Genomic DNA, 10,846 nt, shown 5'->3' on the forward strand with positions numbered 1-10,846 from the left:
TCACTCAAGGTAATCTCAGTTTCACATCATCTTACTTGATAACACTTTAACACAGTACATACATGTGTGCATGAGTGCATTTGGTGCTTCAAATGTCACCTGTCAGCATATTGAACAACAATCTAAATCAGCAACTGGTCTTTGAAATCTTTAATAGTAATTTCAGAAGAGCAGAAAATCTCTTTGCCAAAAGCAAAGCTGAGTTTATAAATGAGTAAGAACATTTTAAACAAAAAAAGTAAGATTCAAATGATATATTGAACTCCATTACATTTACATGAATTTAGTAATAGCATCTATATAGATATCTACAAATAGGCACATAATTTGCCTTGTTATCATGGTAAAACCAAGTAACTGTAATTTTTACACTGCTAAGAAAACTTTCTTGACCTACTAAGACTGAGGTTCAGGTCAGCACAATAAAACATTAGAGACTGCCATCTAGTGCCTATGTTTAACATTACCAAATACAAACATTTCAACTGCAGGCTATATATTACAATATTATTTTTTTGCATTTGCTGTAATCAGAACATACATTTCTAAACTATGCATATAAAAGACAATATTGATAATGCAAATACAAACAATTTGATTAAAAAATTAAAATCAGTAACCATAAATCAACTTCAAGTTTTGGAAAATTCAGAATAAAGATCCTGAAGTCTTTATTCAAGAAAAAATATTACATCAATACAAGTTCTCCTTTTATTTTAGGCTACACTTAAGGCTTACACAACCAACTTTACCATTAAGTATCAGGTTTTATGAAGGAGATTAATTCTATCCAGTTTTTGATGCCTATGCCAGAAAACCTAAAATTTTTATGTATTAGAAACTTCTTAGTTTTGATATGAACAAAAAATCAAGGCATTAAAGTCTAAAATTTCTTAATATTCTGATTGGTTTTCCTCTCCACGTTTCACTCCCTAGGATTCATCAGAGGAAAGAAAACACATTTTATTCAGGGGTCTTTTCAGCAAAGTTTTCCATGAAAATAAGGAAAGCTTCTATTAAAAAACAACTTCTATTTTGAGATCAAAACCTATCAAAAGACATGAGCCAACTCCAAGAAACTTAAAAAAAAAGTTCACATAGATGTTAGATAAAAGAACAAAACTGTAAGGCAAAGTTACATCTCTCTCATTTACTAACCTGAATGTGCCTAAGTGGTGCTGTTATCAAACTGTTGTGTCTGAAGGAAGCAATGATGACAGTTAGACTGCTGGTAAAGCTTAAAGGTCACACACACCCCTTTACTGTGACTAGTTTAGACTGAGACTTCTATTTTACAGTGGAAGAAGTCATTAGTAGTTCAAACAGCACTGAAAGGCCATAAAATGAAGCAGACACATAAACAGTGAAATATTTTTTAAGGGTAGCGACACCTTTCTCTTGAATCAACTTACCGTAAGCCATAGCAAGGCAAAGTGATGAACCGGAACATTGCCAGAAAAACTCTCAGAGGAAGCAGGGTGAACACATACAGAAAAGCATCCAGGCACAAAAAGATTCCAAAAAACATCAACTGAATTACAAAAATAAACAGAAGTGTGTTAGTAGTTTATAAAATTCACAAAAAATTATAAATATGTTATGAAATATACATTTGCATAAGACTAATTAACCAAGTAAGCACAATATTCTCACTTGTTCAATCAGTTGAACTGTAAAAAAATTAACATGCTATGCATTTTGAAGACTATTCAGCAAAAATTCTGCACCACAAGGTCCAAGCAGTGAAGGCTTTTGTAGACTTTCACAGCTCACTGAACTTAGTCTTTATTTAATATATAAACTGCAGCTGAATATAAGTGTAGCTCATTTTCCAATGGGGACTCTCCTGTAAGGTTACCAAAGTTCATATTTTAACCTTCAGGGGAAAACCCATAGCGCTGTTCATAAATGTGCACAACCATTTTCTTCCTACCTCCTTTTTCAACATTATTTCCTCCCCCCAGAAAGTTTTCTATGACCTTGTAAATGTTCTATTGCACAGCTAATTACAGCTGTGGTAGATCTCCTTCAAAGAATAATCACCTTTTTCACACAAAGAATGTAACATACGAAGAGGTAAACTTCCAGTTGCTCTCAGTTTAAATGTCTCATCCTTAATTTACACAAACATTAAAGCCATTCATTGTGGTTACAAGCCAAGCAACTCTATGATAATTAAACTAGACATAAATTCTACAATTCCAAAGCTCCTACATACCAGACTCTCCCCACATGACATTCCTTCTTTATTTGCTCTTTAAATGATTCTGTGTTCTATTAAATGTAAGTCTAAAAATATGCTTTTATGCTTCGTCAGACCATAAACTAGTATTTTTTCCTGCAAGGATAATACCATAGAAGCCAGCTTAACTGGCTAGACAATTAAAACTAGCAACATCTAAGCAGACCTAGATATCCATGTCAGATACACATTTATATGTGAAAGTTGTATGTACTACTGATGGGAAAGGAAGATACTGGGGTGAGGGTGTAAACCAAAGTACAATCAAATTACTTTTATCTCTCACAGTCCCTTTGCTTTTCAAAGTACTGTCTTCATTAACTTGTGCAATGGCCAGCCCCATGTCCAGGGAGCAGTCTTACACCTCATACATTCCTATAACTCCCAAAAGCAATCCTACAGACTGCACTCAAACTCTCTACAAGCCACATAAGTCAACTGACTTAGGCACAATAGCAATGCAATCATCCCCGAGTTTTTATTTTCCTTTATAATATTATTTAAACCAATTCTACAGTGGTAGAATACTTCAATACTACCATGATGTTAAGGTCTCTTTCCTGATAGTTACTCATTCACCTCTAGTGCCATTTTCTAAAATGCCAGTATTTTGAGTTATTTTTCAAAGTTATCAGGAGCAGTAGTTACATGAACTGTGGATAAATTTATGCAGTGCTTTAATACGCCATTAGGCTATCTAGTTCTTTTAAAATAACTTTTAAACTACATGTTGGATATTCAAGCACTGAAGATGACCAGAACTGAACACTTAGTATTTTTAAACTCCTTAACCCAAAGAAAACAGGAAGATAGCCTGTCATTTTGCTGGTGTTCTTTGAGGGTATCTTTATAATCTCAAAAACAACACTACATTTTCTTTTAGATTTAGACAGACTTCTTCTCTACCTGAGTGCAATGACATATTTTCACTTTCTATAAGCTTGCATTAGTATTTGTAATTATTGTTTAATGTCTTCATTTTCCCAATGTTTTTGCTACATGCACTCAATGAAATATAATTGGTGTTGAACTTTCTACTCCTTTCTGTAAACATTATTTTTGCTGCTCTATTCCAGATATTAAGGAACTAACAGAAATGCCTACAGAGCTTTTCCATCATCATAACTATAATTTAACACAGGAGCACAAAGTTTAATTTTGAGATCAACTGAAAACTGTTCCCCTAAAATGGCAGGAATAGAGACTACCAAACCACCTTAATTAGTGTAAGGAACTTACTACAACAAAAAGCTCCCACTAAAACTAGACAAAATGCCTGAGTAGAAGTAGCACCTACATGGTAAATTATCTAGCTTCTCTAAATAAAAAAGGGTACTCAGAACAACAACTAAAATACTACTCTTTGAACATTACACTCCTGTCTAAAACTATGGATGTTAAATAAGTGCCTATTAAGTAATATCACCCAAGATTAGGCTTTGATAAATTTATTCCAATTTATTCTCACTCTGTCTGATTTTAGTTTTCATTCTTGTTCTGTAATTATACTATTAGACAGTAAACAAAACAAGTCATTAAGAAAATTCTTATCTTCCTTTACTAGTGTCTCATATGCTTTATTTCAAGTAAGCGGACTTTTGTGTAATGTTGGCAAGCAGTTTCTGCAATATGTGATGATCTGTACACTATTTAGTTGATTTCTAGGTGCTCAGTTTTAAATAGTTAGTATGTATACTAACATGGAGTACACCAATGCAAAGAACTAAAGAGACATTTTGTAATCTCATTGTAAAAATATATCATTTTTAAAATCTCTTCAGTTTCATAATATTTCATATTCAAAGCACAGACTGAAGTTTGATTTACCATGCAAAACCCATCAGTTGCACCACTTACACCATTAATCTTATTTATAAAAAGACTGCTGGATATTACATGTTTTTACACACCGAAAGTTTTATTGAAAAGCCATAGTGACAATTCTTCAGAATAATTTCTGTGCCTTGGAGACGGCATGTAATAATCTACATAATTAAAAATGGAGATGATGTAGAAATGCTGTATCATTGAACTGAGTCTCTACCATAAGTGGAATATTCTATCATAAACTGTAATGGGTAAGTACTGACAATGTGAAGACACCATTCCTGGAGATGTTCAAAGCCTTCAATCCTGAACAACCTGTTGTAGCTTTAGGCAAAGGCATGGACTACTCCATGGGTCCATCCCAATCTCATTCATTCTGAGATTTTCTGCAGTAACTGACTGGGAATTTAATTTTGTAAAGCTCATCATGACTGAAGGATGAATTTAATGATACTGAAGGGGGAACATGAGCACTACTGACCAAGGAAATCCTGCCCACCTTTCCTCCCTCCGCTACTGCTCTTTCATCTTTAGTTATAAAGTTCTCCTTCAGTCCTTGTGTAGACTCTGGATTCTCAAGAATAATGGCTGAGCAAATCAGCTCGCTATTGCAGCACAGAGAAAACAGAGCAAAGGAAGTATAACATTCACTGCTGCATTACGAGTGGATTTAACTCCTGGAATGGTCCAACAAGCATCATAGCTCATGCAAAACTGGCAGTTTGCATAAAGCAGGAGACTGAAGTGGGAGAAGAGCAAAACAAGCTTCTTATTTCAGTCTAAATTAAAATTATTTAGCCCTATGTAACTTCATCCCTAGAGATTTTGGGAATTTCAGCAGTATTAATTTTAATGTTATCATTGCAATGCAGCCTAGCCAAACCCTATTACTGATGTTGCCTTACTCATCAATCCTGAGCATACTGCTGCTGCTGTTGCTCCCAAATCAACATGATTAAGCCAGAACAAAACCTTGGCTCACTGCAGGGCCGGAAGAATATCTAAGCTGATATAAAGGAGGTGGCAAGAATCCCTCAGGAAGGGCCATAACACTGGGACAGAGAGGGGAGATGTGGTAAACAGTGGCAAGAAGCAAAATAAAATACTATGAAAATTAAGTTAAAAACCTTAGAAAAATGCATCTGTCAATATATTTTTATAAGATGGAAACCTTCCCATATTCAGAGAACTTTACATTGGAAAAAGCCTTTGAGAAAAAAATTTTAATGTAAAATTACATTTTGTTGTAAAAAGTTCTATTTTCCTTGATTATTCCTTTAGGGATCAGTGACATCTTTATATTTGAATTAATTTGTCATCATCTGGACTTGTTTGTCTCTGCCAGTAACATGAGTTGCCAGCAGCAACAAGCAAACAGGCAAAAAACCCAAAAATGTTTAAGTTAGTAATATTGAAAACTAATCACTACAGAGGTTTACATCTTATTTTTGTAGCAAAAGTGTTTTTAAAATAAATAGTTCTTTAAACAACTTAATTCAACAGATTTCATCTCCCAATTGAATCAAAAGTTAAAGCATACTTCACCTTTTCCAGTTCTTTTGGTATCCGCATGCACGTGTACACTCTCTCTCGCCGCTCCGTGTATTTTGCTTCATTGTGTTCAAGGAAATAACCTCTTGTTAGCTCAGCACTGATGAATCTCAGCAAGGAAAGATCTATTCAGAAACACACATAAGCAGAAGTCACTTCAGGCACGACCTCCAGAGGGTGAGAAGCTGCTATACTTTTGTTACTTATTACTTGCTACATGTTTCATTTGCATGGCCTTTAACCCAGAAGGTTTCTGCTGATGGTTAAATAACTTTGCAAGGAAGGAGTTACAAGAGATGCAAGTGCGGTGCTCTCCCATTCATTCCCCTGCTGCCTCCAACAAACAAGCTACTTTTCCCAGGCAATCAGACGTCCCACTTCTACAAAACATTACTCAAAGCTGCTACACAAAATGCAACATACTGAGTGAATCTAATCCTTAATGCATTATAGACCTCCTAAATTTACTAAACTCTATTTTTGACTTCTTAAAAGCTATTTTCTCTCTCAGCAGCATTGGCAACTTGTTCTTTATTTTAAAGAATAGCTTTCTGCAACAGCAAAACGTTTGCAGACACACAACCCCAAGCGATTCAGTGCACAAACATTACAAACAGTGAACCTTTGGTGACCAGGTCTTTCACAACCAAAAAGCCATCAAGCACCTACAAATCTTCTATGCTTTAATGGCCGTATGTAAATAACCTGAAGGCTGACTGGCATGTGTTTAAGCAGCTCATATGGCTTCTAAATAAGAATTTGCACAGAAGATTCTTACAAAATGTATAACATATGAAATTATAATTATGAAATTCAGGCTGTCCACAAAATAATGTTGAACTTTTATGCTTCAACACTCACAGATGAGGTCTGACATTACCACATCCTTGTAACACGTCAGAAGTGACAGAAAACTACAATGAAGATTAATATCTCTGGCTATTGGCATTTAAAAACACAACTCTCAATGTTCACACAACACCCAGAAGATGAAAATCACTTCTTTAGACAAACAGATTAAGAACTACAGACACTTACTCTGATACAAGCACACATTCACAAATAGTAAATTCAAATTTTAGCCAAAGTCTTAGGGACTAGAGGAGGGAGAAGTAACCTTGCAGGGTAGAATGCTGTACATTTTTCAGGGCAGTAAGAGGCTGTATACACATTTTAAGTAATAGAACTTAGCTGTTAAGAGCAAAATGCAAGTATTGACACTTTGCATGAAGAATTCACCTAAAACTGCCTGAGGCAATGCCTTCTTAATATTCATCACATTGAAGATGAAGACTTTCACAGTAGCCAGAAGATTACAAAGACTTTTGAAGCAAAGAAGGAATCAGCTTAAGCAGAAATATAAAAGAAGCAAAAGAGGGTGTGCTTACAGCCCTCGTTACCTTGGGGGGGTATTACAGGCACCTGTAGTTTGTGGTGGTACATTAATGTTCTCTGTATGTCTGATATTGTGATTTATCATGTTGCTGATACTGATCACAGCTATAAAACTCATTACTTATTAATTATGTATTGTTAATAAATAATGTTTGTCTTTAAACAATGAGAACTGACCCATTTTCCTGTGTATGAGCTTGTCACTGGACAGTGATTTTGATGATCTGTGTATTACTGATGCACTTCTAATAAGCAGGCCAAAACCCCCCAATGCCTTAAAGGCATTTATTTTAAAACAAAAAACATGTTGCTTAATGGGTAATAATAAACTAATATTTACATATAAAGTTTCAATCAAAGTTCATTCTGTGAAGTCATTGCTCAGACCTCTTGTAAACATGTTTTCTGGAGTCTTCCTTTGTAACACTATCACTTGTAAATTTTTTGGTTACACCAATTCTTCAATGTTTAAAAACTTGAAAGTAAAACCAGATACGTATAAGCACACTATGTAATTACTCTGTTAACTGCCCAGGTGTATTTTCTTCCACGTCAAATAACCAACCTTCTCTAACTTAAAGATACAGCAATCTCAAACAACTGAAGTTTCCTGCAGGGTAAGTATATACATAGGGACAAGTACCATGGGGTAACTCATGGTACTTCAACTTCACTGCCAACTTCAGATATTCTAAGATTTTAGCTAATGAGCTATTTATTCCCACCCCTCCTTACCTCACACAAAGTATTTTAGAGGCCTATTGCTGAAAACCAAATTATTTTAAGTTTTCAACACCTTAGACTTTCATGCCCTAGAAATTGAGGGATAATCAATCCTCATGACTGAGGCTGATCAGTACCAAGCTCAGGAGTGTGACTGTAAAATCACCTCTCCAGTGCCAGGGGATGCACTGGAGCACAGTCACTCAGCCACCTCCCTTCTGAGAACTTATTGCCACCCAGCACCAGCCTCAGCTCTGTGCCAGCTGTGAAGCAGATTAGTGGCTGACCCTGTAGGAAAAACACAGTAACCAAAAGAACAGCATGAGACACCAAGGCAGAACAAAGTAATAAATCATCTGAAAAATAGCTAAATTCTGCTATCAAAGCATCAAGCAACATTTTCTTTTAAAAGTAAACTCTACCTCCCACTTCAAATTCCCCTCTTTTTCAGTCAGAAAGTCTTAGATTGTGGCCCAAGTTTAATCTGTTCAGACAGATTCATACTATTAATGCATACAGTATGCTCATTTACCTGCACACCTCAGGACAGAAAAGGATAAGCATCTTCAAAAAACACAAAAGACACAAATTCCTTCAAGGTAAGAAGATAATGATTTAGCTAAGTTATACTTCAATGCATAGCTGCACAAAGGATAACCATTAACCAGAAAGGAGTGGAAAAGTTGTGGAAATGTGAAATGCACTGCACTTCAATAAGCTTCCATTCTATAATAATAAATTTAATCCTAAATACAGCAATTCCAGGCACTCACTTCACTCCTGTCAATCCTAAATACACACTTCTTTCATAAGCATACCAATTAATCAATCAAGAAAATATATCTTTTAAAAAGTATTTCCTTCTCCTCTAATCAACTTCTCTTTACAGTACTAGTCCTGCTTCATCAAAGTGAAGAAACCCCTACTTCTATTATTTAACATATTGCTATACCCTTAGATGAGTTAGAACTTTTAGTTGCTCAATCAAGAGGGCTATTTTTGTTTTCTTGCCACGAAGCATCAAAGAGCACTGAAGATTTTTAACTATTTTAAAATTTCAAATCAATTGCATGAACATAGTTAAGTATTCTCCACCACCTCCAGTAACAATCTCCTTTTTATAAAGTTATTTGTTCAGTTGTTTTTCAGGCACATCAGTTTGTATCTCAATCATTCTTTTTTTTTTTTCACCTCAACGCAATTCATACTACTACAATCAAGCTAATTACTTTATAACTATAAAAATTACATCACATTTACATTCCGTAGTGTTCATCAACACCACCGAACTGCAGTCAATGATGCTGCATGTCTGATGATATAACACGTCAGAAAGAGACACTGCACGCATCAAACTCGAAGGAAAGCATTCAGTTATTGACAACACATTACTAAAGTTAAATCCTAATTCCCATTATTTTATTTTCTTTTTTTTATAAGACCTGTGTTATTACATTCAAACCAAGACTGAGAAAGCCTTGAAAGTTTAACACCTCATGCACTTTCCAGATTTTCAGCAAGGTAATCAATTAAGAATACAGTGGTAATATAGTTATTTATAACCTTACCAACATTAAATTAATCCTGACACGGTGACTGACAGTTTTTACAAAAACTGCAGGGGTATTTAAAAAAATTACTTGGTAGATACCTGAAATAACCAGTTGAAGTCTAAATGTAAATATAGCTGCATACCGATAGGAAAGGCCATGACATTTCCCCTTATTTTTCCTTATAAATCCCCAGCGGGTATATTTCACTTTAAACAACTTTTAATAATCTGCATACAACTTCAAAGTTCTAACGGCATCGTCACTGCCAGCAGCAGAGGCAAAGACCACTGGAGTCGCAGCTGTGAGCGCGTAACAAGAACTGGTAAGACGATGAAACATTTCTAGCACTTCAGCAAGAAAGTTGATCGAACCCGCAGCCTCCCGGCCCGCGGGGCTCGGGGAACTCTCGGCCCCAGCCACACTCCGCGCCCGCTGGAAGCGGCGACAGCCGGCGCCCCGCTTCAGGGCACGGCGCACCTCCACGGACGATGCCCGCGCTGCCTGCAAAGCCCCGAGCAGCGGCAGCAGCTGACAAACTGCGTGACAGGGCTCGGGACCCGTCCGCCCGCGCTCCCCTTCCCCACAGCCCGTGCGGAGAGCCGGGACACAGCCGGCCGCCCCGACGGGGCCGCCTCACGGACCGAGCCACAGGCGGCGGCTGAGGAGAGCTCCCCGCGGGCCGCCCGGCGTTCCCGGGGCCCGGCCGGTCCCGGCGCACTTTCTCAAGTCGCTCGCCCAAGTTCGCACCGGCGGCGGCGCAGCCCAGAGCCCCCGCCCCGGGCAGCGCCGCCACGGCCACTCCGGTCCCCCGTGGGGGCCACTCCGGTCCCCCGTGGGGGCCACCCCGTCCCGTGCCCCCGCGGCCGCCAGGACCCGCCCGCTCGCCCCGCCGCCTTCCCTCACCTGAGAGGCTCCTCTTCTTCCTCCTGCCCCGGTCGCTCTCGTAGAAGCCCAACGTCTCCGTTCGCTGCTGCGGGGACGGATGCCCCGGGCCGGCGGCGGGCGGCGGCCGCGGCTCGCTGCTCCCCCAGAGAGTTTTCGGCTCCCCGCGGCCGCCGTCCTGCCGCCCTTCCCCGCCGCTGCCCGGCGCGGCGGCGGCGTCGGCAACGCCGGCCATGTTCGCCGCCCGCTGCGCGCCCGCCGCCCCCGCGCCGCGCGCCTGCCGCTGACTCATCACCGCGCGACAGCCGCGGGCCCGGCCGCGCGCCGCTGCCCCGCGCGCGGGGGGCGGAGAGGGGCGGGCCGGCGCGCCGCCATCTTGCCGCCGTTAACCCCTCAGGGGCCGGGCCCGCTCCCCGCGCGGCCCCTGCCCCGCCCCGGGGCCGCCCTGGCTCCGAGGGTCCTGCGAGGGGTGGCGCCGGCTTGGCGTAGGGACACAGAATCAGTACGGGGCTCGCGTAGGGGGACACGACCAGCGGGGCCTCCTCCGCTTTTCGCAAAACGCGTGTGACGGTCACGGTTTCACGGGCCGTGGGACAGCAGCTCCAAGCGGTTGCTAACAAGGTGATTAAACCTTGAACCACGCAAATAAAGACCTTGTTCAAAAATGGAAAGC

General features: G+C 39.6%; 1 protein-coding gene across 2 annotated transcripts in view; it reads right to left on the reverse strand.

Moving 5' to 3' along the window:
* Window positions 1-10,480, reverse strand: part of TAPT1 (transmembrane anterior posterior transformation 1) — a 49,605-nt gene extending 39,125 nt beyond the window's left edge. For both annotated transcript variants that reach the window (XM_021554432.3, XM_021554431.3), the window contains exons 1-3: window positions 10,195-10,480; window positions 5,615-5,745; window positions 1,413-1,531 (exon numbers count right to left, since the gene is read on the reverse strand). In XM_021554432.3, coding sequence (XP_021410107.2) covers window positions 1,413-1,531; window positions 5,615-5,745; window positions 10,195-10,465 — 521 coding nt within the window. In that variant the 5' untranslated portion in view covers window positions 10,466-10,480. The remainder of the gene's footprint in view (window positions 1-1,412; window positions 1,532-5,614; window positions 5,746-10,194) is intronic.
* Window positions 10,481-10,846: the final 366 nt, after the last annotated feature.

Source organism: Lonchura striata, chromosome 4 (assembly GCF_050655825.1).
Source record: "Lonchura striata isolate lonStrDom1 chromosome 4, ASM5065582v1, whole genome shotgun sequence".
Classification (NCBI taxonomy): Eukaryota; Metazoa; Chordata; class Aves; order Passeriformes; family Estrildidae; genus Lonchura; species Lonchura striata.